At 34.8% G+C, this 27,082-nt stretch overlaps 2 protein-coding genes across 6 annotated transcripts; both read left to right on the plus strand.

Moving 5' to 3' along the window:
* Window positions 1-4,781: 4,781 nt before the first annotated feature.
* On the plus strand, window positions 4,782-10,460 carry tnni1b (troponin I type 1b (skeletal, slow)). 3 transcript variants are annotated; one of them, XM_079627203.1, is made up of 8 exons: window positions 4,782-4,866; window positions 5,979-6,010; window positions 6,982-7,023; window positions 7,274-7,405; window positions 7,647-7,736; window positions 9,161-9,337; window positions 9,439-9,565; window positions 9,668-10,460. In XM_079627203.1, the coding sequence occupies exons 3-7, from the start codon at window positions 7,015-7,017 to the stop codon at window positions 9,529-9,531; spliced, it is 501 nt and encodes a 166-aa protein (XP_079483329.1). In that variant the 5' UTR covers window positions 4,782-4,866; window positions 5,979-6,010; window positions 6,982-7,014; the 3' UTR covers window positions 9,532-9,565; window positions 9,668-10,460. The 3 variants fall into 3 exon arrangements, with proteins under 3 accessions (XP_079483329.1, XP_079483330.1, XP_079483328.1); XM_079627204.1 differs by having other exon boundaries at window positions 4,834-4,866; window positions 9,439-9,569; XM_079627202.1 differs by lacking the exons at window positions 4,782-4,866; window positions 5,979-6,010 and having other exon boundaries at window positions 6,900-7,023; window positions 9,439-9,569; window positions 9,668-9,795.
* Window positions 10,461-11,803: 1,343 nt separating this feature from the next.
* On the plus strand, window positions 11,804-27,021 carry tnnt2b (troponin T type 2b (cardiac)). 3 transcript variants are annotated; one of them, XM_079628252.1, is made up of 15 exons: window positions 11,804-11,845; window positions 13,006-13,110; window positions 13,584-13,765; window positions 13,864-13,901; window positions 17,840-17,884; window positions 19,067-19,093; window positions 19,242-19,263; window positions 19,648-19,708; window positions 20,211-20,327; window positions 21,534-21,611; window positions 21,686-21,793; window positions 21,867-21,979; window positions 22,132-22,222; window positions 22,495-22,535; window positions 26,571-27,021. In XM_079628252.1, exons 4-15 carry the CDS (start codon window positions 13,898-13,900, stop codon window positions 26,608-26,610), a joined length of 747 nt encoding a protein of 248 aa, XP_079484378.1. In that variant the 5' UTR covers window positions 11,804-11,845; window positions 13,006-13,110; window positions 13,584-13,765; window positions 13,864-13,897; the 3' UTR covers window positions 26,611-27,021. The 3 variants fall into 3 exon arrangements, with proteins under 3 accessions (XP_079484378.1, XP_079484379.1, XP_079484380.1); XM_079628253.1 differs by having other exon boundaries at window positions 11,817-11,845; window positions 13,006-13,097; XM_079628254.1 differs by lacking the exon at window positions 11,804-11,845 and having other exon boundaries at window positions 13,042-13,097; window positions 13,699-13,765.
* The last annotated feature ends 61 nt before the right edge of the window (window positions 27,022-27,082 follow it).

A 27,082-nucleotide genomic window follows, 5' to 3' on the forward strand; every position in this document is an offset into this window, starting at 1 on the left:
ATCATACACACATGAAAAACACAAGTGTGAAGAGGAACAAAGCGTGTTTATGTCTCTGAGCCTGTCACGGGCCCGATCTAATGAGACGATGCCACAAAGACAGCAGAACACAGACTGACTGCATAAGACCATCAGAGAGATTGTAATGCTTTCATCTAGAGACTAATTCAGAATTAAACAATGGAAATGAATAAACAAAACTGGTCTCAGAGCAGCTGCCGGGGGAACAAACATCCACAGACGGACATTCCCACCAAACACAAGCATGCCACGAATGGTAAACTAGTGTACTTTTATAAATAGTATGTGAAGCAATATATATTAAGAAACATTTCAAATAGTAGTATATGCTACATTCCTATCACAGGAAACTCAACCTCAATATGTATGTTTTTTTTTTTCAGCATTCACATTATTTTGTGTAAAAATGCCAACTTTTAGCAGTTCAGTTAAAAAAATGCACCAGAAAGATATGTTAATCACAACAGTTGATATTGCTTTGAATGTGCATGCATTGCATGTGAAATTCCCATACTGGAGTGAAGGACTTTTATTAGACACAAACACACTATTGCTCACTGAGGAAGTATAAATCCATCACCAGAGGGCGCCACATCTTATTATGGTTGCACCTTGCAACACAGAAGACAATTAAATTTTTTGTGGCATGATGAATTGAATGTGTATTTGTGTTTGAAACAGTGCAGCCGGGCAGAACCAAACGTTCCTTCACTCTCTACACAAAGGGAGTCTGGCTTGTGTTTGTTTTTATAGTGCTTCACAGTTTATAAAAAGCAAGTGATAATTGGCTGTCTGAGGTCTGAATATTTTTAACAGATCCACAAGAAAGATTTTGCTACCGGGGCTAGTTGTCACATAGTCGTCACATAAAATGTCACAATTTTATTTTGAGACAAAGGTTTATTTTGTCCCACATTAGTTTTTCATGTTGCTTCCAAACACTTAATTCAAATTGTATATATTTGGTCAATTACGTCCTTTAAACTAATATATTTGTGTAGTGTCAAGTACTGCTCTGAGACACAAAGGTTGAGGATCCAAATTAAGTATTTATTTGAAAGGGTAATCCAGATAACAGGCAAGAGCTCATAAACACAAAGTAAGCAGTCCAAACAAACAAATAAACAGACAGGCAGGCAGACAGACAGACAGGCAGACAGACAGAGAGGCAGAGAGGCAGGCAGACAGACAGACAGGCAGACAGACAGACAGACAGACAGACAGGCAGGCAGACAGACAGAGAGGCAGGCAGACAGACAGACAGGCAGGCAGACAGACAGACAGGCAGACAGACAGAGAGGCAGAGAGGCAGGCAGACAGACAGGCAGACAGACAGGCAGACAGACAGGCAGACAGGCAGGCAGACAGACAGAGAGGCAGGCAGACAGGCAGACAGACAGGCAGACAGACAGACAGACAGACAGGCAGGCAGACAGACAGACAGGCAGACAGAGAGGCAGGCAGGCAGACAGACAAACAAACAAACAAACTGACAGACAGACAGACAGACAGGCAGACAGACAGACAGACAGACAGACAGAGAGGCAGAGAGGCAGGCAGACAGACAGACAGACAGGCAGACAGACAGACAGACAGACAGGCAGACAGACAGGCAGACAGGCAGACAGACAGGCAGACAAACAAACTGACAGACAGACAGGCAGACAGACAGACAGACAGACAGGCAGGCAGGCAGACAGACAGGCAGACAGACAGACAGACAGACAGACAGACAGACAGGCAGGCAGACAGACAGACAGGCAGACAGGCAGACAGGCAGACAGACAGACAGACAGGCAGGCAGGCAGACAGACAGACAGACAGAAAGGTAATCCAGAGACAGGCAAGAAACCCAAAACCAAGAGACATAAGACCAGGAAAACGCTCAGAGATGAAGTGTAAACAACTAACAAGACTTCGCAGGGAATGAATGTGAAAACCAGGCATATATGGAGTTAGCTAAACAAGCTAAAGACATACAGGGGAATGTGATCATGGCTGATTAGTCTGGGCAAAGGATTATGGGAAACGCAGTTTGTGAATGTGTGGTGATTGTCCGGGTTGGAGCCTCTGATGGTTATCTCTCACTGGTGATCATTACATGTCTGGTTGGGTTAAATAAACACATTCATATCAAGTATTTTATATGATTTTGAACAATATTCTTTACAAATATTGTTACATTTTATATATATTATTAACAAAAATTACATAATTGGATTATCGAAATGTATAATTAATTACTGCATGTAATTTAATTACGTTTCCCTTAAAAAAGTAAAGTCAGGGATTACTCTTAATATTTCAGTAATTTAATTACAGTTACTTCTGGGTGTAATTACATTAAATACTGCATAGACTAGAACAACTCTATATAAAACAATAGTGGATTTAACATCAAATTTTTTATCTATTGTTAAAAATGTATGTTTTTAATGTAACATTAAGGCTGTACACACTTTGGTCACTTCAAGAATAATTTAGGCAATTTTATATTTTATTTGAAAGTATTAAAAGAGCAGTTGTATCCTTGTATTGTTCAACTGGTCGGGGTTGATATGGGATTTATTAAGTAATTTGTAATAAGTAATGCAATACTTTTTTAGAGAGAGTAATTAGTACAGTAATCTAATAACTCTGTTGAAGATCTACCTTTTTAGAGTAACTTACCCATATACCGGTATATATATATATATATAATTTTTTTATGTTTCAAAAAAGGTATTCAAAGTGAAATATGATCAATGAAGCCAATGCTTCAATATTTTTGCCTATACAAAAACTGACTTTGAAACCCACTATGAAAAAAGCATAAGAACTAGCATTACTATAGCGCAAAAAAAAAAGCAAAAAAATATATATATATATTTATTGCTGCAAAATCCTCGCCCAGCATTCAATATCACCAGCGGCTCTAAACGCGCCTGACATGCAGCATCTATAATCCGGGGTTTCCACATCAGCCAAGACACAAATCCAACAGAGATCATGGTGCCGGTAAACAGGACCGGTGTTAACCGCTGACTGACCCTTCAGTGAGCAATAATGCAGATCTGTTTAGAGACTACAACACCATCATATTACACTATTGTTTTTTATCTTAGAGCGGGTTCTGGAAATGATGATCGACATGCAGATGAGAAAAAGCAATGCTTCATCCACACATACACAATCCAGCATGTTTTCTGCCACCAGAGAGAGTTTGGTAACATGGTAACAGAGACAAAAACAAGCTTGATTGTGATTATAATGGACTGATTATAAGTTAGAATTGAAGTATATGTGGCAAGACACTTATTTTGAAAGTACAGCCGTAAGATTTCAACAAGACCTGATTTATGAAAGTCGATAAACTATGTGCATACACCTGGTGAAAGCTAGAAAAACCTAAGCTCAGATAAAAGCATTGTTGGGCAATGTCTGGATGCATTTTTTATCTCTTGACATCAAAATAGCTTTTAGTAGGCCATCTCACGAAGGTCAGAGTGGCTATCAGCTGTCTAACCGCTCTATGTTTAGCTAAGCCAATGTATGGGCAACTTCACATTCCTGTCATTTTCTAACAGAGATTAATGTTGTCTACAGTTAATATTTTAATCAGACTTTGGGTCAAACACACAGAGCATTGCTCCACGGAGGAAACATACAGCAAATCAATCTAACATCTCACAAACTTGTCATCCCTTTCCTATATGAATGCAAAAATTATTATATAAAAGGCAAGAACTGATACCCATAAAGTAAAGTTTATCCCTATATAGTTTGTTACTGATAAACAGACTTATGAGAGATAATCTTCTGCAACTTGCAGAAGCAGTTGCTCTTTTAGAAGCTTAATTCAATTATCAGTTGTTTCATTGAAGTATCGACTTACTTTCAGACGTTTCTTCTGTACAACTCCTCCAGATAAACACATAAATGAGTCAATAGTCATCACACAGTAAGAAGTGTGGAGCTATACAAGTAATATTAACAGCAGATCATTGTAGAAGAAATGTCTGTTTGGACTGCAGACTTTGGTTTCTTGGCCAGTTTGAGATATTTTTTAGATATCTTTAAAAAACCAATGCAATTACATTAAAACGTCAGGCGAAACATCTGAAAAGCAGCAGATTTAATGTGCTTGTGCTTTAAATGATTTTTGTCATATTTCCTAAATAAATATCAAACATATATATATATATTTTCCTTCAAAATAAGTTTCTCTTTTTTTTACTCCATTGGCAGTTTTTTTGAAGTACATTTAATTTTGATAAATTGTTCAGAAAACAAGACTTAATGTCTTCAATCATTTTGCTTAAGTAAATGTATATTGATTTTGAATATGCGTAGATATTGTGCTGGAAAACCTTAAAAATAACATATAAATGCAAAAACGATGAAAGAAAGGCAAGAACTGACACTCATGAAGTAAAGTTTACTGACTTTTTCCTCAGAAGAAACATCTGAGAAGCCGCAGACTTGAGCACAACTCTACATTTAATTCCCTCTCACAATACAGTCAAGGAGAAACAGTTGAGATCTTACTGTGGACACATTAAAAAGATGGACATTTTCTTTTAATGAGATTGCTTTTTATTCTTTATAGTAAGCTAAATGAGGTTGTGAGACAGGCCCGACGCATCGTGAGGAAGCACAGCTGTCTGATAAGAGCCGCGTACGGCCTATCAACAACAGAGCTCCACAAGTGCTGGATAAAAGCTGTGTGTGTGTGTGTGTGTGTGTGCTAATAATATCACCCAGTAACAGGCCGAGGATGAACAATAAGAGGGTGTCTTAAAAAAGAGAGGCATTGTTCTAGAGCATCACTTTGAAGAACATTTCTCTGCCCATCTGAGCTTCAAGGTAAGTGTATTCACTTTGCTTCCATGTTAAGGAATGTTATCTTTAATATATGTCAAGAATAAACCAAAAGATTTTACCTTGGAAAATCAACTTTTGTGTCATCCTCATTGTAAAGGTTTAAAAAGTCATTGAAAAACCCATTTCGATCAACATTTTTAGGGAGACATCAATGTCTACGGGCCTGAATATTAATCTTGCATAAGAAACGTTGCATTTAATCATTTACTTTTATAATGGATAATACACTCTAAAAAAAGCTAGGTTGTCTAAACTTCTATTTTGGGTCAAATATGGACAAACCCAAATGTTGGGTTAAAAATGTAATACATTTTTTTTAACCCAACAGCTGGGTGTGTCCATATTGACCCAAAGTTGGGTTAAGACAACCCAGCATTTTTATGTCTCCCCGATCACTTCAATTTTATCTCTCAGATTATTTCATTAAAATGTATCACTTTACCAATCTGATTTACTTTTGGTTTTTTAATATTGAGATGCATAAAACCTCTAATTAAATTGCATAATGATATTAAAACCACCTTTGGTGTTTGGCAAGAAGAATGATGACATGCTCCTTTTCGTTTTATTGCAACATTTAATGTCTTTGGGGGGGTTTTTCGAGCGCACTAGGCCAATTTGACAACAATGAGAACATCAGTGAGCGGAAACTTGGGCCGGGTTAAAGCCTCTGAAGCGAGTCTATTTATGGTGCATATCAAGTGGATATGGGCTGGAGAAAGCTGGGATTGTTATCTGTGTGGCATAGTTACCATGCCCATATAACCACACCATGATAGGCATCTGCCAACACCTCTTTTCCTAGGGGTCCACTTCATCTGTGAGCGCACCACTGTCAGGACTTTAAAGTGGTTAACAGACGCCGAACAGACGCCGTGCATTGCACAATTTCACATCAATCAATTAGTGTCGAGTTCATCCATTTTAAAAAGCAGCTCTTAGATGCGCAGATTTCAAGAGTCAAATACATGAGATTGCTGTTGCTGGAGATAACATGGTCTGATTAGCACGTCTAGATCTGATACTCGAGCCCCTGAAGAGCCTCCCAGTGGTCCTGCCCTTTACAAACAAATGCCTTTATTTTTATCTCCTAGGTTGAATCGCCACTGTAAAGATGCCCGAGTGAGTATATTGTGTCTCTGCTTTCTGCGGTTCGTCATCTCTTCACGACTTACCGAGACAAAAGAGCTCTATTCCTGGATTTAGCGGCTGTGTTGTGTTAACTTAAGGCCTCAGAATGAATGAAGGCTGATTAGGAGTGTGTGAATACCACACAGTTCAAAAGTCTGATATGAAATCAACAAAGCATATTTAAGATTCTAGGTCACTAATTAAATAAGCAAACTAGTCACACTGATACCATTTTTCTTGTCATTTCACACAGAAAAACCAGGTTTTGTTCATGTCAGCTCAAGATATGGTGTTAATAAAGCATAAGATGGACATGTCATACTTTTCACTGAAATTATGGTGATAATATAATTGGTAATGAAAAAAAATTATTAACTTCGAAAGGAATGTAAATAGAAGCATTGGGAACAATTACAACAAGGTCTCATTAGTTAACGCATAAGTTAACATGAACTAACTACGAGAAATATATTTTTACAACATTAACCTTTGTTAATGTTACTTATTTAATAAAAATAGTCATATTCATGTTAGTTCACAGTGCTTTAGCTAATGTTAACAGATGATTTTGAAAACGTATTAGTAAATGTTGAGATTAACATTAACTAAGATTATTAAATGCTGTAGAAGTATATTGTTAGTTCATGTTGTTAACGAAGGAAAACTTATTTTAAAGTGTTACCGAAGCATTTTCATTGGGGTGTTAGACTTTTGGACATCACTTTATGCCTTTTAGCTTTGTTATGAATGAGGATTAAGATATTTATGATCTAATTGTGTGTTTTAATTCCTTTGCAGGCAAGAGGTAAGAGTGAACAGCCATCGTTGAATGCCAATTTTCAATACGTTATCTAACTAATCCACTGCAACAATATCACATGATATTATGAATGATAGTATTCAATATGGAGTGAAGCATATATAATGAGTGCTATATATAACCAATGCTCATTTCAAATTTGACAGAAAAAGTCCAAGATCTCTGCATCTCGCAAGCTGATGCTAAAGGTAAATTTGCATTGCAGAATAATTTTCTGAAATTGTTGTAGCTTCACAAATTGTGGTTCCAACTGTATGCAATATTTTTTGCATTTTCTGAAGAAAAAATATCACTACGGTAGAATTTGCCTGTGCAAAATACCACATTTTTGGTTGTTTGCTATTAAAAAAAACACACAAATTAAGAAAGTGCATTATTATAATAGATTTTCCCCTAATATATATAACATTTTAAAGAGCATGTCTATGTGTTTGTCAGAGTCTTATGGTAGCTAAAGCAAAGGATGACTTAGAGCAAGAGCTGGTAGATAAAGAGGCAGAGAAGGAGAAATATCTGGCTGAGAAAGCTCCTCCGCTACACACTCGAGAAATGTCTTTCGCTGAGCTTCAGGTATGTCCACAACGCACAAAACTCGACTGGTATTATTATAGAAAAATTACCACAATAAAATATGTTCTTGAGTGCTATAGAATTCCAAAAAGTACCATTTAAGCACCACGAGATATATAAATATCATACTGTATATAAAACTACCATAATTTTACCATTAAAACAATCACCGAAACATCGTACTGCCATACTTCTAGAAGATTTACTTTCAGTCATGTATAAACTGTGTTCTCTCTATTAGGAGCTGTGTCGGGAACTACACGCTAAAGTTGATGTGGTGGACGAGGAGCGCTATGACATTGAGGCTAAAGTGCTTCACAACACGAGAGAAGTAAAGTAACCGTTCAGCCTGTTACTGTATATAGGCTTCAGTAACTCAGTCCACAACGCTAGGAAAATGAGAAGTCCCCTAACCAGACGTGACATGCAGCATTAATTATAATTTGTCATCCCATGTTAAAAGTAAAATTGCTGACATATTCACTAAATTAGAATTTGATGATTTAATAGAGCACAACAGTGAGCGCACACTATTTTTTTTTTGTAATTTATTTTTACTCCATTTTAATGGTTACATACAATTTTTGCAATCAAAAAAGCATGTCTAATTAATTGAAATTATGACCTGAAACGTCAATTAATTAATTGAAACAAAAATTTATTAAAAAATATATAAAGAAATTACATTTTTAATGCCTTATGAAATACTTTTTTTTATAATCAAAAAGCATATATAATAAATTGAATTCATTAAAAAAATGTAGGGCTCTACAATAATAGGGCCCTATAAAATGTTTGTTGTGTATTTAGATTTTTAATCAAATGAAGGCATAAAACAATAATAAAAATTGTCTTTGAATCATATGAAATTTAACAATTTATGGTCAAACAAAGTGCATATGATTATTCCTTAAAAATAAGGTTTTAATAATAATCTATTATTATTAGTGTTGGTAATGTATTATTGTTACATTGAGATGTAGGTATATTCTACAGTACAATAGTAATATATTTCTGTCACAATTTCTTCAAGTTAAAACAAACTTTTATTTTGACGGATTGCCGTGTAGACCTTTGAGTTTTCAGCGTCATGGAAATCATAGGGCCCTAAACGTTGGTTCTGGAATTTTTTTCCCTATTCATTTTCTCTATAGAATTTTTTGCTTATTTAATATTATTTTATTTTTTAATCCAAATCTAAGAATCTAACCAAACAGTTCCAAGATGAATACACAAATTTAAATAAAAAATGTGATATAAAAAAGAAAATGATGTGTAAAACAGAAAGTGCTAATGAATTATGCATAGCAAACGCCCTTATTGGTGATCAAATAAATGCTGGCAAGAATATGGAAATTTGCTGGGGGTCCAGTATCTGTGGGTGGGGGCACTGGGGAGTTGTTTTGTCTGTTTGTATGGACAGGAACTAGACTTGACTATTTCGTGTGTGAATTGTATATCTTTTGTTTGTTATATTTGAAAATAAAAGAGACCTTGTTAAAAATAAATGCTGGCAATAACAAATGGATTTAAACGACTTTAACACCAACTGTAAACACCGACTGAGCCCAACTTGAACAGAGCAGATCAGTCATCAGGACCAAATTACATCCATAATCTATCAGGCTGACAGCCATGTTGTGTGTTCCCGGTTTAAGAATGTAGCGTTACGTAAGAACGGAACATCAGACTCACAAAGGAACATGCTCAATAGAAACTTGCGTATTATGAAACATGTAAACAAACCTGTTGCAGATCAAAGATCTGAACATCAAAGTCCTGGACCTGAGGGGCAAGTTTAAGCGACCCCCCCTGAGAAGAGTCCGAGTCTCAGCTGACGCCATCCTGCGCTCTCTGCTGGGCTCCAAACACAAGGTGTCCATGGATCTGAGAGCAAACCTCAAGTCCGTCAAGAAGGAAGACACAGAGAAGGTGAGCTGTGGGTCCATCCGGCTCTGAAATCAAAGAGTTCAACGTTACTCAGACCGTTATTTTCACCCAATTCTGTGATGCATTTGTGTGTGTCTTTGTAGGAAAAGACAGTGGAGGTCAGTGACTGGAGGAAAAATGTGGAGGCCATGTCTGGAATGGAAGGAAGGAAGAAAATGTTTGATGCAGCACAGTGAACAACAAGTGATCACAATCAACATCTGCAAACATGCAAGTATCTACAAGAGAATTCATGTCAACATCAAGTCAAAATGGACCATAATACATTCTTGGCTGTTGTTGAAGAATTTTTTTATTTTTGTCTTTTCGCAGGAAATCAGGGTGGGACGAAATACAGAGGAGGTGACAACGCTGATTATTATAGGAATGCATACATAGGCCTACTTGTCAAATATAAAATCATTTGTCAGTGTGTTCAATAAATGTCAAATCAAAAGTCATGTGATGTGAAAAGTGTCAAAATTGTAAATAAATTATGTAATCTCCAGATATTTATCAACATTTGTCATTTTATGTGGATGTTTGTACAGTCAAATGTTTAGTAAGGATAGTGTTTTGGGGGAATTGACTAATATAATAAAATGTTAAGTAAATAATCTGGCAATTCAGTGCCCTGATGAAGAGATACATTTATATCTCTATAAAGGGAGTTATCATGGATGTATGATATGTCTGTAATAGAAAAAGAAGTATGTGAATGATAAGGCCAAAGCGACCTGCACATTTCTCAGTTTACCAGTACAGAGTTGGTGATCGTTCAAGTCGTCCTGGAAACTTCGTATTTACGAGTTGGGAAGTCGTGTCCACGACGTCTGTCTGGTGGGTTTCAGTCACTTTCGTCGTGGCAAGATGGCGGCGACATATTTTAGAATCTCATTTAATCGTGTATGTTTTCTTTTTTAATGGTATGAGGAAATATAAAGTCTGCGGCCTGACCAGCAGTAAAACCAACAGGCCACTGGGAATGAAACTGATGGTCATACTCTTACCAGCCGCTAGAGGGCGCTGTTCACCAGCTGCATAATCAAAGCTTATAAAAACTTGAAACATAAAGAACTTTATTTTTAAGAGTGTATTGAAAAATAAATATATATTTGTGTTCTTTAGACGGGTTCTTACTTCTTAATAATGTCATCGTAGTTTAAATGTTAAAGGATTTAAGAAATGCATGATAAGCAAGGCCAAAACCCAAAGCATGTCCAAACAAAACCAGTTACTGACATGCAAAGGGTAAAAGGTGAAACATTTCACTAACAAAATGACCGACTCTCCATTTCAGAAAAGAGAAAGTTGCAATGCATTTTGTAACATTCGCCCCTCCCTGGTCACATGACTCACCTCCAAACTATGAAAGATCTGCCTTTATGTTCCTCACATTACCCCTGTATTGACTGTAACATAATGAGGATTTGCTCTAGTGCTGGAGTTTCCTCAGGATTAACCGTCTGAATAGCATTTCCATCCCAGTAAAGTTCTGAGTTCATTGCGCTTTGAGTTTGTACGAGTCTCTTCATTCATCTTTCTTTTATCAAGCGACTTAGCAAATAACCAGATTTAAAAGTAGATCAGCATGTTTCTTTTTGAAAGAGCAAGTGAGGACAAGAAGATGGTTTCTTTCAGTGTATAACACTAATAATTCTTAATGTTATCCTTTTTTTGTATATTGTAGGCCTTTGTGATTTCTATTATTGTTTATACTTTACCCACTAACATCACAAACACACACATACATGCATGTTGTGTTTTCATGTTTTATCTCCCCTAACCCTAAACCTACCCATCACAGAAAACTTTCTGCATTAAAAAAAAACAAAACAAAAAAAACATCAAGTATGATATATAAGCTGTTTTCCTCATGGGGCCCAAAACATGTACACAAGGACAAGGATTTTGGATATTTTGTCCCCATAATGTAGGGATTACAGAGCCACGCACGCGCACACACACACACACACACACACACATGGGTAATATGCTCGGGAGGTTACAGTTACAGTGCATATCTCAACATTATGGTATAAGATAAAATAAACATATAATATAGACATGTTATGTTTATTTTCATATTAAACATCGCAACAGACATGTCAGTTAGCACTTTTAAATATGACAATTTATATTAGCTTAATCAAATAAATAGTTAATGATTTAATATTTATATAGGCTATAATTGCACTTGGATGTTTTATAAACATAACATGTAATTATGTCATTATACCTCAAACTTCATAATAGGCCTGTTATTTCGTCTTTGATGACGTTGCAGATGTCCCGAATAATAAATGCATTTTTTTTTTTTTTTTTGTCAAGATGAATTGTAAATTGTTAATATTGTTTGTTCAATGCTTATTTTATATGTAATTTTTTTTATTTCTCAATAAAAATAAATAGCCAAAATAAAAAATGTGTCAAGCGCAGCGCAGTGACCTTCACCGGATATCCCGTGTTCAGGGAATATATGGAGCATTGAACTATGGCATTGAACACTTGGTAGGGATCCTGTCAATTGGTTGTTACTGTTCAGACTCTTGTGTTGATTTTACCCGTCTCTGTTCCTTCATTGCTCTGCTGTGTTTACTCTGTAAAGTCTGGTCTCCTCGTGTGCTCGTCTCACCTGCCAAGAAAAACTATTTGTCCTGTTTTATCTAGTCTAGCCGACCTGTCAAACCTCAACAAAACCACGCTTTGAATCATCAGGAGACAATATTGTTTATATTTCGATATTTAATTATTTATATAGGGATATTATATTGGATATGATCATTTAATAAAGATCAAGATGTTGAAAGTAATTTTTTTATTTTTTATCGTATTTTGTATTGATGACAGTGGTGGTAAATATCAAGCTACCACATAACTGACAACCATATCCTTTTTGAATATATATATATATATATATACTGACACACTCTTATGTAATCTGTATATGAAACATGTCATACAGAGAGGACTTTGAGAATGAGTAAGTGTCTTTGTGTTTCATTAAACAGGATTTTGATAGATATGCATTGAGAATAATGTAAGCTGAGAATAATTGCATATACACTCTAAAGAATGCTAGGTTAAAAACAACCCAAGTTGGGTTGAAAATCGACAAGCCCAGTGAATGGGTTGTTTTAACTCAGCGGTTGGGTTAAATGTTTGCCCAAGGTACTGGGCAGCTTTTTTTTTTTTTTTACTACATGGCTGGCTTAAAATTAAGACAAAATAGGTTGTAAATAAAAAATTAGACACATAATAACTAGAGGCATCAATAATAATCAAAAGGTGAACATTTATCAATAAGTAATTTAACAAATGCTTATTTTTAATTATTATAACTCATTATTAACATACTTCTGGTTCATTTTAAGCATGAAATACAGTCATTATTAAACAATAGCTGAGTTAAATAAAACTACCCAGCAGGTTGGGCAAACATTTAACCCAACCGCTGATTAAAACAACCCATTCGCTGAGTATGTCCATTTCAACCCAACTTGGGTTGTTTTTAACCCAGCATTTTTTAGACGTTCAATCACTGATTGCAAAAGTTAAATGAACATTCTCATGTTGTTTGTTTCTGTCCAGGGGGCAAAATTGTTTCAACCCAATTTTAGGTAAAATATGGACAAACCCAAATGTTGGGTTACATTTTTTTTTTTTTTCAGATCATTTGCAGATGTCAGGCAGCATGTCAAGCAGTTGTTTAAACAGCTTCTGACTGTTCTGAAGATAATAAAGAGAGATTCTCCAATAGCAGGTGAAGACAGCAGGTGTGTGTCAGTGTCACACGACGTGTGTTACAGAGCGTTAATTTTCTTACCTGAGAGGTTAACATCCCGTGACCCTTCAAACGGCACAGGAACTGAGCCGCGGGCCAACTCAACTTCAGCCTGAACGTGTACAAGCTCTGCCTATAGCAGAATACAGCTCAAATGTCTAGAAACAATGCATTTACTAGACATTTTTACGATGACTGATGACAAATGATGTGATTAGAGATGTGAAAGACCATGGTGCTTGAATTCCAGTGCATCTTAGTCCTGCAACTATGCATTCGTTAGAATAAACAATTAATAAATGTACTTTAAGTCAATGTTTTTTATTGTTATGTATAAATGTATCACTCCAAAACATTCAGATCTCATCAAATGAGAACACAGTTGTCAGCCGATCTATTAATAGACACAATGCACAGCCTCAGAGAATGTGTCTAATGTTTTGTGCATGTATTATGTTTTCATAGGTGCTTATATGTATATGTGCAGTGGCATGTGAATCCAGCCCACCCTCTATGAAGACAAAACATCACATATGTAGTCATGTGACCTTTGGATAATTTATATATCATTGTGGTTCAGCTTCAAGAGCAAACAGCCTTCGGTAACAAACTCGTGAGTAGCATCATCTCGACCGACATAAAGACAGGTAAGATGAACATCTGCATGATTTATTGAACGTTTTCATGTTGTCTGACTATGACTGTAAAAACTGACACACTCTTATGTAATCTGTATATGAAACAGGTCTTAAGCATGTCATACAGAGAGGACTTTGAGAATGAGTAAGTGTCTTTGTGTTTCATTAAACAGGATTTTGATAGATATGCATTGAGAATAATGTAAGCTGAGAGTATTGCATATAGACTCACGTTCAATCAATGATTGCAAAAGTTAAATGAACATTCTCATGTTGTTTGTTTCTGTCCAGGGGGCAAGAGGGTAAGTTTGAATTTGTTGAGTTTTCCTCTTCTGTAAATAATACATCTATTGAGCAAAGCCTTAAACTCACAGTAGTGTCCATAAAGCCTAACATTCACTTTAAATACATATAACAATACAAAACACACCATAAAAAGTGATATTATTGACTTGAGTAATGTACATTTAGATGTTTGCATCTAAAGTATAATTTAGATTACCTGACAAAATACCTTTAATAATGTAGACATTCAATAACATGAAATAGTTATGGGGGTAAAAAGATGTGACTAATATGTCATTATTATGAAATATATAAATAAAGATGTTCAAATAAACAGTTTTTCATGTAGAACATTTCACCTTTTATGCAAACCCATAATCGCCAGATATAAGGGGGAAATCATGCTTTGGTAATTCTTAATATATTGACACTGTACAAAAAAAGTTGCTGCCTTAAATTTGAAGTACAATCAACTTGGATGTTTAAGTCATTTCATTAAACTGACTTTAAACTAAATGAGTTGAATCTTATATAACATAAAAAAGTTGAAAATTGCTTAACTTATTTTGATGAGTTAAAGCAATGTAAAAACACGTCATATCTTATTGATCATAGATTCTTTACAAAAAATTATAATATAACATACTTTTTGTCATTCTGATCAAAATAATCTGAATTTTCTCATATTTTTGACTGTCAAAATTATGAATTGTTCAATTTGTATTATTTACCAAAGCATCTTTTTTCATATACTGTATGTCAGAAATAGGATTCTTACAGATAGAGCAGATTTACTGATAACTTTCCTGAACACCGATGATTATGGCTTGAAACTATAAATATTTGCTATTGTGGGATAAAATGCCTAAATGCATTGTGGCGATCTTTCATTTTATAATAGATTTTATGAAACATGAGCCGTCCTTGCATGACCCAGTGTAAAGACAGGTTGATATAAACAACATTATTTAGAGGCACTTAACAAACGACAGTTCTGAATATTCATAATGACTGAAGTGTGAAGAGCATGTATTTTCCTGAAAACCGTCATGGGGAAACTTAAACCCTGTGTGTGTGTGTGTGTGTGTGTGTGTGTGTGTGTGTGTGTGTGTGTGTGTGTGTGTGTGTGTGTGTGTGTGTGTGTGTGTGTGTGTGTGAGTGTGAGTGTGAGTGTGTGTGTGTGTGTGTGTGTGTGAGGCTGCTGAGAGGGACTGTTGTTTGGAGCACAATGGCACTCAGTCTGTCCCTCTCTTGGCGGCCCATGCGGGAATCAGGTTTCCTGCGTGTAGATGATCCGGTTTGCACATCGGCCCCTGGGCTTTTACCCTGATACTCGAGTTAAATGTTACCTTTATTGACCAGCAGCGAAGAGAGTCACCTGCTAGGTGAGATTCACAGTGAACAAGGTTGAATTGAACAAAAAGATGCATTGCGAAAACAAACCTTTCCTTCTTTTGACAGGAATGTGTGTTTAGCACTGAAAATAGACCCGAGGAAACAATTAAGGGATCAGGGAGAAGAATTTATCTGGCAATTTCCACAAACAGGAGTCTGCTTGCTATTTTGAAGCATTGCCATTTTTATTGGCAATATCCTTCATCATAAAACAGTGATTCTGAATAGACAAATAAATTATCTCAATACAAAAAAACACATATAATGTTTTTAATAGGAATAGTTTCATTCGTTAAAATGTTCTTATCTGTATATAAAATTGAATATTTATTCATATTAAGACAAATATTTTTCATATTTTTTCATATTTTAATTTATGGGAAACATGCATAAGTCTATCACTAATTAAAGTACAATTTTGTCCCAAACTAGCAACAGATTGACTATTATATTTAGGGCAAATATCCAACCCTGTTACTTGGAAACACATTATACATTCTGACATAATAAAAACTGCATTAACACTTTACAATAAGGTTTCAATAGTTGACATTATTTAACTACTTTATTTAACATGAATTAAAATGTTTTACTTCTACAGTACAGAATACTTCTAAAACAAAATGAATGTTAATTTGAACATTTACTAATACATTATTAAAATCAAAAGTTGTATTTGTTAACATTAGCTAATGCACAGTGAACTAACATGAACAAACAATTAACAAAGAGACAGTAACAAAGATCAATAAATACGGTAACAAATATTTGGTTCATTGTTAATTCATCTTAGTTAATGCAACTAATGTTAATAATGAAACCTTATAGTAAAGTGTTACTAAAGTTGCAAAATTAGTTTTAAAAGTATAAATGTCAAACTTCATATTAAATGAGTTAAATAAATAAAACAGATAACATATTGAACTCTTTCCCTGCCAGCATTTTTTTTAATAGTTACCAGCCACCGCCAGCATTTTTTATCATTTTTTCAAAAGTTGAATGGCCCCCAGAATATTTTTGCACATTTTATTCTAGCTTCATGCATTCCTTCTTTATCAACACTTGTATGTGGGTAAGTTTCATTAAAACTTGAGCAAAAAGCTGAGAAAATCATGTTCAGATGATGATCAAAAACACAGATGGAGTCGATCGAGTCCATCAACACCCCCAAAGCTTCAGTCCTAAAGCTCATCCTGGGTCGGCATTTCATTCAGTAACATTAGGCAGTTTTGATTTATATGCTGTTTAATGTTGATGATTGCATTATTTTACATAAGCATCTGCTTACATATGATATCGCTTGTTTTGCTTCTTCTTTGCCTGTGTTTTGTTCAGGAGATTCTGTACTCGTTCACAAGATGACTTAAATGTCTGTCAGTGGCGAGGAAAGAGTTAACACAACCTCTTAATATAAAATAAATGGGATTGTTAAGCACCTCCTTTCACTGATCATTTGTTGAAAACGAAAAAAACAACATAATTTGTAAGAGTTTGAACCATTTGAACCGTCTTCATGAAAAGTGCCAGCTGTGTTTAGCTGTGTCTGAACCTGCCCTACATCAGAGCTGGAGAACGAGGTTTCGTGAGGTTTGGCAGCAGAAGCTGATATGAGAGAAGCTGCTGGTGAAGAGTGTGTTCGTGTGTGTGTGTGTGTGTGGATTAGATGGAGGGTGGAGGATCAGGGCTACATTATGCAATGACATCATTCACGAGTCTAATCCTTTATTGTTTAAATGGGGCGCGATTTCCTTCCTCTGCCCTGAAACAACTCATGCATTTAAATAGTAAATGACACTGAAGTACAGGTGTGTGTGTGTGTTTTATTATACTTTGGTGACAGTGATGTTATTCTCCACTGTTGCGGCTCCTCTCTTCCCAGTCTGTCAGTAACGCTCTGTTTAGTTCCTGTCTCTATTAAGCTCCTCCTTCTGAAAAGCACAACGAGCTCTGATTGGTCGGCTGGATCAGTGTGTTGTGATTGGTCATCCGAGTATGTTTTGGAAATATCACGCTCCTTACCATAACCGCGTTAAAAACTGTCTATAGCAACAACACACTCCTATCTAACTCAACTAGGCCCCGCCCCTTTATTCTGCGCATTAATTATTTAAATAGGAATATTGAGACTATAATAGAGGCGTTTCAGGGAGTTCAGAAACAGTGACACTGATATGATAATAACCTTTTCAAACTTTGCAGAGCTTTTTCATGCTCAAACAGCAACATTACACACCAAAGAAAGCATAATAGCTCTTCTTTAAAAAAATAGCATTATTTTAAAAAAAAGTCTATGGTATGTCCTGGTTTAGATTGAGAGTGTGTGTATTTTGCATGCATGCATTGCTCAGTTGCAACCATATGCATGATAATTTTCTCATCACGCTTTCTGTCTGCTTTGCACAGAGGAGTTGCAGGATGAGGAAGAGGAGGAGGAGGAGGAGGAGGAAGGTAGTGCCGCTTCTGCTAATGCTGTTGCTAAAGCTACAACTAATAATTAACGAGGCTTGCCATAATGGACTCAGAATTAATAAACAGATTATGTTGTCGGGTGAATCTCATGAATCGTGTCATCCTAAAATAAAAATAGATAAATAGTGTTTTGCATGAACAAATATTATGGATATTTGATGAAATTCAAAAGAATGAAAACTAATGCTTTTACACCGGGACATTTTTTTCATGATCGAAATATAATTTTTGCTATTTCTTTTGATTATGGGGTGAAATAAAACCCAGACATTTCCTTGTGAAGTTCACTGTTAGCTTTATTTGCGCGTGTGCTTTAAAAAATGGATTATGCACATTATATAAATATTTATCATTATAAACAACAGCTACTTATAGACTCAATGTAAAATAAAAAAAATAAAACAAAGGTTATTGGAGTATGTTTTAAAAGAAAATAACTTTTCAGTTTTTTAATGTTTAATCCAATGTGTTACTTGCCATTTCTTTGTAATTATTTGTGAAATTTATGAGAAATTTATGAGTGAAACTTGTTTCAAAGTAAATCCTACACCATATTTTCTTTTGTATATAAGTACTTTAATTACTTAAAGTTAATAATTATATATAATGCACACAAATCACGTATAATGATTCAAAGCGAAAGACACACAGGGAAAGACTTCAAAACAAAGTGTTTTTGGATAAATCACTGTTTATGCGTACATTTTTAGGGCTTGTAGACGCCGCTGGGAAGCAAACACCCAATCCACATCATGCAGGTAAAAAAATAAAAACAGGATTATTCAGCAAGTGCTTATAAACAACACCCAATAATTATACTTACTTTCATAAAGTCTCCAATTAAACAAAGTGTGTCACATTTGGGGTGAAGTTTCGCACAATGTTGGCTATTGTCAGCTTAATGGATCAATCCATCATATCTAAAACCCTCCTGACCCCAAAGCAACTTATGCTAATTGTTTTTATTATAAGTCAGCATAAACATGCACACCTTGTGTCACAGAGTTGAAAGGTGACCACCCGGATTTTCTTAAAGAATGGGTTTAGACGAAATAGCTTTTAGTGGAGATTCCCGTGCCTGATAAGAGACGCGTCTGCAGGGCTGTCTCCGTATCTCACAACATTGCTGTCATAGATGACATGCTGTCTTTTCTTCTTTAGATGCTGCTGAGGATCATGGAGAGGAAGGTAAACCAAACCCGAGACCATCAGACTCATTCAATTTTGTTTTTTACAATTGATGAGCTTTGAACTAAACCACCAACATTTCTAGTATGCAAGTGTTTTCATAAATCCGTATTTCTCCTTTCCCCTTTCTGCAAACTGAACGGTACAGAAGAAACAAAGCCAAAGCATAAGTGAGTGGAATTGTCAGATATAAATTAATATAAAATAAAAGGAGACATAATTTCAGGTTTATGTTCTGATTTCATGGACTTTTAGTTTGTATCGCATTGTTTCCTGTCCCCTATGTTCCCGCTTCTCTGTCTCCTAGGTTACTGATTGTGTCTCTGTTTGTTTTCATGGTTAATGATTTGCACCTGTGTGTAGTTTAGTTGCATTTGTTTAGTGTAATTTGTCCCTTGTGATTAATTAAAGATTTATTATAGTATTATCTTGTTTATGCATGTTGCTTACCACTCAGCATGATATAGCCTAACTATAATATATAACCAAAAATTCCCAAATAAAAGAAAATTTTATGAGAAAAAAAAAACTAATCCATTGTTGTTGATTTTAAGGCCCTTTTTACCAGCTTTAGTGCCTCCCAAAATTCCTGATGGAGAGAAAGTTGATTTTGATGTGAGTACATAAAAAAAAATATATATATATATATATATATATATATATATATATATATGTATTATTTTTATCTCTATTTTATTTTATTTTAGCCTATATATATATATTTTTTGTTATTCATTTTATTATTTAATTTCATTTTAATTTGTATTTATTTTATTTTATTTTTTTTATTTTATATTTAATTTAATTGTATTATTATTATTATTATTCTTTAGTGGTGTGTTATATTTCACCATATTACACCATTAATTTAAGCATAAACATAAACATGTCTACTTGATTTACATTGCATTCTTTTGTGTGCACTGTTGTCTAGGCAGCAAATGCTTTCGCAATACGAACATACGTTTACTGTCATACCAATAAATCACTCTGAACTTTCAGTTACTAAACTAAACAATGTAATATGACCAGTAGATTTTAGTACCACTGCCATAAAACATGTGCATAAGTAGTTTTTACTGCATTATACATTACCACTTTAAAAACGTATCCTTAGGACATTCACCGCAAGCGTATGGAGAAAGACCTGACGGAGCTGCAGACGCTCATTGAAGTGCACTTCGAGAGCAGAAAGAAAGAAGAAGAAGAGCTAATCAACCTCACCCAACGGATTGTAAGACATTTTACAAATAAATCATTAAATACCTTACCGCTGCAATCATGATAAGACAAGTGTATGCCCCTGCTGAAAAGACTATTGCTATTGACCAGCTAGGTTTTGTTGGTAAACAGTGAGGCTATGCTGGTCCACCGGCTGGACTAGCAACAAACCAGTAACCGGCATGGAAACTCAAACTCATTTACTCTGCTCTTTCCAGCAGGACTGGGATTATAGCCTCACAGAACCAGACTGTCCACTAAGAAAACTAAATAAATACATTCAAATAAAGGCAAGACTCCATAAACTTCCGTACAGAAAACAATCAAAAATGTAAAATGTTTAGTGATCAGAACTCTTGTACATCCAAAAGCACTTCATATTTTACCAAAAAAAAAAAAAAAAGCAAAGTATAATACAATTTGGATTTAATTCAAATTAAATTATGAATGAGTGTCTTAGAAATCTATATCAAATTATATGTCAGTCTCCTGTAAATTGATGCATAAATAACATTATTTTGCAAGTAAGAAAGATTATTTCATTCATGTGAGGGTACACTGTAAAAAAATTTTTGGTTTAACTTAAAAAAGCAAGTTACCTTGTTGCCTTGTAAGTTCGTTGTAATAAATTTTTTTAGTTAATACAATGAAGAAGAATGGTTTAATAAACAGAAACTCAAAATAGTATGTTATCTTCACACATTAGTTATCGAAGTTGATTTGACAAAAGATAAAAAGTTGTGATAACAAATCATGAAAATATTTTTATTACAGTGTAAGTGATAAAACGTGACATTGATTATCACTAAATAGATTCCAGATCCCATTCCGGAAGTGCCGGATCCACGTAAAAAAATATTTAAAAAAACGTGATACACTACCATTCAATTTTACCAATTGTGCATTAAAAAAAACTTTTCATTCTGCAATGATGCATTAAATTGATCAAAAGTGACAGTAAAGACATTTATAATGTTTCAAAAGATTTCTATTTCAAATAAATGCTGTTCTTTCTTTTGAACTTTCTATTCATTAAATAATCCAGGGGTGGAAAAGTATCACTGTGTCCCTAAAAATATGAAGCAGCAGCACAACTGTTTTCAACACTGATAATAATCATAAATGCAAATCATATTATACTGATTTCTGAAGGATCATGTGACACTGAAGCCTGGAGTAATGATCATTAGTGGGATCATGTGTGTGTTGTGATCTTCAGGAGAACCGCCGGGCCGAGCGAGCGGAGCAGCACCGGATCCGCACAGAGCGGGACAAAGAGCGGCAGAACAAACTAGCCGTAAGTCTCTACAAGAGGACATCATGGCGATCCAGTCGCTTATGTGATTAGTCAATTATTTCTATTTCTTTCAGGAAGAAAAAGCACGAAAAGAGGAGGAAGAGGCCAAGAGGAAGGCCGATGATGACGCCAAGAAGAAAAAGGTCCTCGCGAGCTTTCAGTACACGGGATACATGCAGAGGGTAAGGGTCACAGGTCAAAGGTCACAGTGATCAGGTCACAAATGCTCATGTCCTGTTTGGATTTGATTGACAGACAGATAAAAGGGGCGGGCCTAAGAAGCAAACGGAGAGAGAGAAGAAAAAAACGATCCTGAGCGAGCGCCGTAAGGAACTGAATGTGGAAAACATCGGCGCGGACAAGCTGAGGTAAAAATGTATTAAAAAACACAGTGTCAAATACCTCTGCCAGCATGAAATATAGTGAGGTAGCTTTAACATGCACCGTGACATGAAGCCACAGGCTGTTGCTTCATATTCAGAGACTGGTTAATCATGTTCTCATGTGGGTTTTCATGCAGAGACACCGCGAACCAACTCTGGACGTGGATGCGCCAGCTCGAGGCCGAGAAGTTTGAGCTGCAATACAAATACATGTGCCAGAAGTACGAGGTGAGGTTCTTACACACAAAGTGCCAATTTTATTGCATCACCAGATCAGGATGTTAGAGAAGAAAGTGCTAACATCAGGACAGGACGTTTGTGACATGTCATACATCCATCAATTACACATATGCAGTCACACCCAGCACAGACTTCACAGAACAATCATGCGGGCCGGTTCCCAGAAGCTCAGTTTGATTGACATGAGAAGGAAAAGCTGTTCGGCAATGATTCACCGAGATTGATTTATTTATACGTGTAATATTTTTTTTGTGTTATAGATCACCATCCTCAGGAATCGCGTCAGCGACCATCAGAAAATGTAAGTGGCTGTGATATGGAAATGATTTATCCGTGCATTATCAAACATACACACCACAAATGAAAATGCCCAGTTTATATTTTCTACTTTATTTTGGTGAGGTTGTTCACATGACCTACAGTATTAATAACAGCCCGTATCAGACTCTATTGGCCTAATTACACAAATATGATGATTAAAGTGAGGAGAACTTTGCACTTGTAGTTTAAAAGAGTCTCTTTAGCTCACAAAAGATGCATTTATTTGATCAAAAATACAGTTAAAATTGTGAAATATTATTACTATTTAAAATAAGTGTTTTCAGTCTTCATTTATTAAAAAAAGTAATTTATTCCTGTGATCACAGCTGAATTTTCAGCATCATTCCTCCAGTCTTCAGTGTCACATGATCCTTCAGAAATCAGTATAATATGATGATTTGCTGAAAAGAAACACTTCTGATTATTATCAGTGTTGAAAAGAAGTTGTGCTGCTTCATATTTTTGCTGAAACCATGCATTTTTTAAGATTCTTTGATAAATAGAAAGTTCAAATGTAGGCTACAGCTTTTATTTGAAATAGAAATCTTTGTAACATCATAAATGTCTTTACTGTCACTTTTATGCATCCTTGATGAAAAACGCTATTCATTTATTTTACAAAAAATCTTACTGACCCCAAACTTATTGATAGTAGCATGCATTCATATTTTTAAACACATCATAAAGTGCAATCCATAAATTATGATTTACCGCAGGAGTAAATCAAGCATGACCTTATGATGACGTTCAGTTAGATTGTTCTGATACTGTTATTTTGTCAATATAGCCAGATTCAACCACAGGTGTTAAATATCAAGCAACTGTTGAACAAGAAAACATGTTACCTTCAGCTCCGATATGAATAGTGATGAATGATAGTCCTAAAATAACATATTGACCTCAGTGACGGGCCTTGGTAAAGACCGAGCTAAGATGCGTAATACCGCTAAGCTAATCTAGCATAGCATCATGTTTCCAGAACTTTCTGTGTGAAATCACAGTTGCTGCTTTGTAGCATGACCATTGACCAGATTGTGATCCTAAAGCCATGCCATGCTGATGCATTGTATGTATGCGATGTACACATAAATACCACGGTTCAATGAGAGGATTCGATAGCTGGTATTTTGATACGCCTTTAACCGAATGATCATATTTACATGGCTCTGTAAGGATTACATGTTATTACCATCATGCTATTGTCCAAAACATGGTATTTTATGGGAGCTTAAAAAGTTAATCGCAACTTTTTAATCTCACAATTCAGACTTTATTCCCTCACATCTGCAGGTTTATAACTGACAATTCTGGCGTTTTCTCAATTGTGAGTCAGAATTGTTTGTCAAAAGTCAGAATTATGAAACATAAACTTGCACTTTACGAGAAAATAAATGTTTTATTGTAAGATAAAACAGTAGCAATTTCTTTATTCCATGCATGGAGAAAACAAACCTCTATATAATATATTTTTTTTATGCAAAATATACACCATTTTTTCGTCAACTTAAAAAAGTATATTCATCTAAAATAACTGGCCTAATTCAAGTCAAACTGAATCAATCCAATGAAATTAAATGTATGCAAAAAAAAAAATTTAATGATCATGAAAATATTATCAGATACAAACAATTACACTGAATGATCATATTTATATATCATAAATTGCACTGTAAGATACTTTAAAGAATATTTTATTCATCCTTTATTTAACCAGGAAAAGCCCATTGAGATTAAAAATCTCTTTTGCAAGGGAGACCTGGCCAATAACAATGGTATTACATCATGCTAGGGTCCAAAACATGGTATTATCATATTTTATATAATATTTAGAAAAATAATTGTCAGGTTACTTAAAATTCTATACTTAAAATGTTCTATAAAAATATATTCATGTAAAACAACTTGTTTAATTCAAGTTAAAAAAATATATATTTAACATTACTGAATCAATCTGGTGACATTCATTTAATGCAACAAACATAATTGAACTATCTGGCAAATAATCAATTTACAAATACATTGAATGATCATATTTATATTTCAATTGTACTGTAAGATGCTTTAAATAATACTGTGGTATGCTAGTGACCAAAACACGGTATTACCATTTTTTAAATTATATATTATTATGCAAAATATATTATGCAAATGTGTTGTCAGATAACTTGTTTAATTCAAGCAATATATGGTATAATTAAATATTATTAACATGCAACAAAAATAACTGAATTTAATGCATGATACTAAAATATATGTGGTCGTATAAAACACGTTTTGCAAGCATGTGGACATGCAGCTGCTCAACACTAAACCGTGTGCAAGTCAGGTTAGTTAAATATAGACGACTATTAACATAAAATAACAAACAACAGAGCTGCTGTTCCAAACACAGTGTTTCTGAAACCAGCAGTCGATCCCATTCATTCAGAGGACTTAACAAAGCCTTAGTCAAACCCAGTGTTCTCTCATGTCTCGGATAGTTGATATATCTCATGACAAAAACACATGACTCCTGCCTGACTCATGCCAAATCTGTGCAGACTTGCCGAGTTATGGCTAATCTGACCGGTACTGAACTGAGCTCAGCTTTAATACGGCTGGGAGTTTTTACTGTGGGAATACCAGGTGTCTAATAAAGGATTGTTGCGGATAACAGCAAGTTTATATCTCTATAGTCTCCAGGTATGATGCTGCAAATTCTGTTCCACTTATCCACATAGTCATGCCAGCGCATTTAATAGCTCTGTTATTGACTGGCACGAGGAGGAAGGGCATGAGAATGAGAATGGAGACAGATCCGGCAGCTGTTCACGGGTTAAAGGGGTCAGACAGACCCGGGGCTCCTGGGAGATCCTCTTCTAAGCGCTAGAAGAATGGGAAATTTGCTCCGGTCTGACCCCGCTACTGCCAGAGATATACAGCTGCTGCAAAATAAGACTCATCTGATGCTGGTATAAATACATGGAACACCTAATGTACTACTGGCATTTACTGTACATTAGCTCATGCTACATTCTTGCAAATAAAGACATGGATCCAAAAGACTGTAAACCCGAAAAAGTTGGCAAAACTCAAAACATTTAAGGCAATCGATTGCCTCAAATTTTTTAAGTTATGAAATTCAAAGTTTAAGCAGAAATAGCAGATTTTTATTTTATACTTATACATTTTAATTGTTCTTAACTTTTGAGTTTGAGTACACTAATTCATGCAATCTCAATGTTTACACTTCTATTGGTATAAACTTAGCTAGTTTAAACAAGCTAATCTGCTAACATGCTAATTTGTTATTATATTCGCAATAATATGTTATACAGAATGCAACAATTTAAAGGTAATATTTGCTCTCAAATCAAGCTGCATGCACCACTTGTCACCATGATGGTAACTAAAACCAACATTAACAGAAATTCTTCTAAATTAGCATAACAAAACGTTAATCACTACTAAATCTCCCACTTAACATTAATCTTACACAAAAAAAACATTATATTACACTTAATTTTAGCATTTACTCTCCCTTTCGAGTGCCATCGGCAAAGCATGCTGGGAAATAGGCATCCCAGCCGTTTCAGTTCAACTTAAGTTTGTCTAAATTAAAATAAATAATTTCATAAAACTCAAATCAATGAAACAGTTCAGTTTACTTAAAATATATCAGTTATGTGAACTTGAAAGAAAAAAAGTGCTAAATACTCATAAAAGTTAACTTGACTCAACTAATTAGTTTAATTTAAGTTTGTCCTACTCAAACCAATTCATTATTTTGAGCGTTAGGGTTTACACTGAGACTGAAGCATCTGAAGAATCTTTTTTAAGTTTAACAAAACTGTTTTATTCTTCGTGACCTTGTAGATCATGACCCAAAAATAGTTCATAGGTCTGTTCTGATTTGAAAAACAATGCTAGATGAAAATAATAAAATGTAACCATATAATTCTGCATTGATAATTTACATACCGGTTATTGCAAATGCATTAAAAAATAAATAAATAATGATTTTTTTCCCCCTTAGTACAAAAGGATCCAGGACTAAGAGAGGACTAAGAAAATAACGCAGCTTCGCATGCAGAGACGCCAGCAACCTCTACAACATGACTTACATTAATAATACATTTAAATATAATTAAATAAATTCTGATTGAATTGAAGAGCTACAAAGAATAAAATCATCAGTCTGAAAAGAATGAACGATTGTAAGTGACTAATAAATAACAGTCCACATTTGTCATATTAATGACTCTTTATGTTAATTATATCCAAAGTGCCATGATGTGCTATCAGCTATAATTTATGATCTTTTTGTTGATTTAATGTAAATGCATCATATACATAATGTGAAAGTAAAGATATATATGAAAAAAAAGCTGAAAAGGTGGCATGCATTTTCAGAGCATTGAAAGTACGACCATAAATGGTTAATCAAATATTAAAACAAGTGTTAGAATAAATCTGTTATTTTTAGACTAACAGCGTATGCTTTATGTTCCAGTGTTAAATCTATTCTATTCGCCTTTCTTTTTGCAT

The sequence above is a fragment of the Phoxinus phoxinus genome (assembly GCF_949152265.1).
Source record: "Phoxinus phoxinus genome assembly, chromosome: 11".
NCBI classification, from domain to species: Eukaryota; Metazoa; Chordata; class Actinopteri; order Cypriniformes; family Leuciscidae; genus Phoxinus; species Phoxinus phoxinus.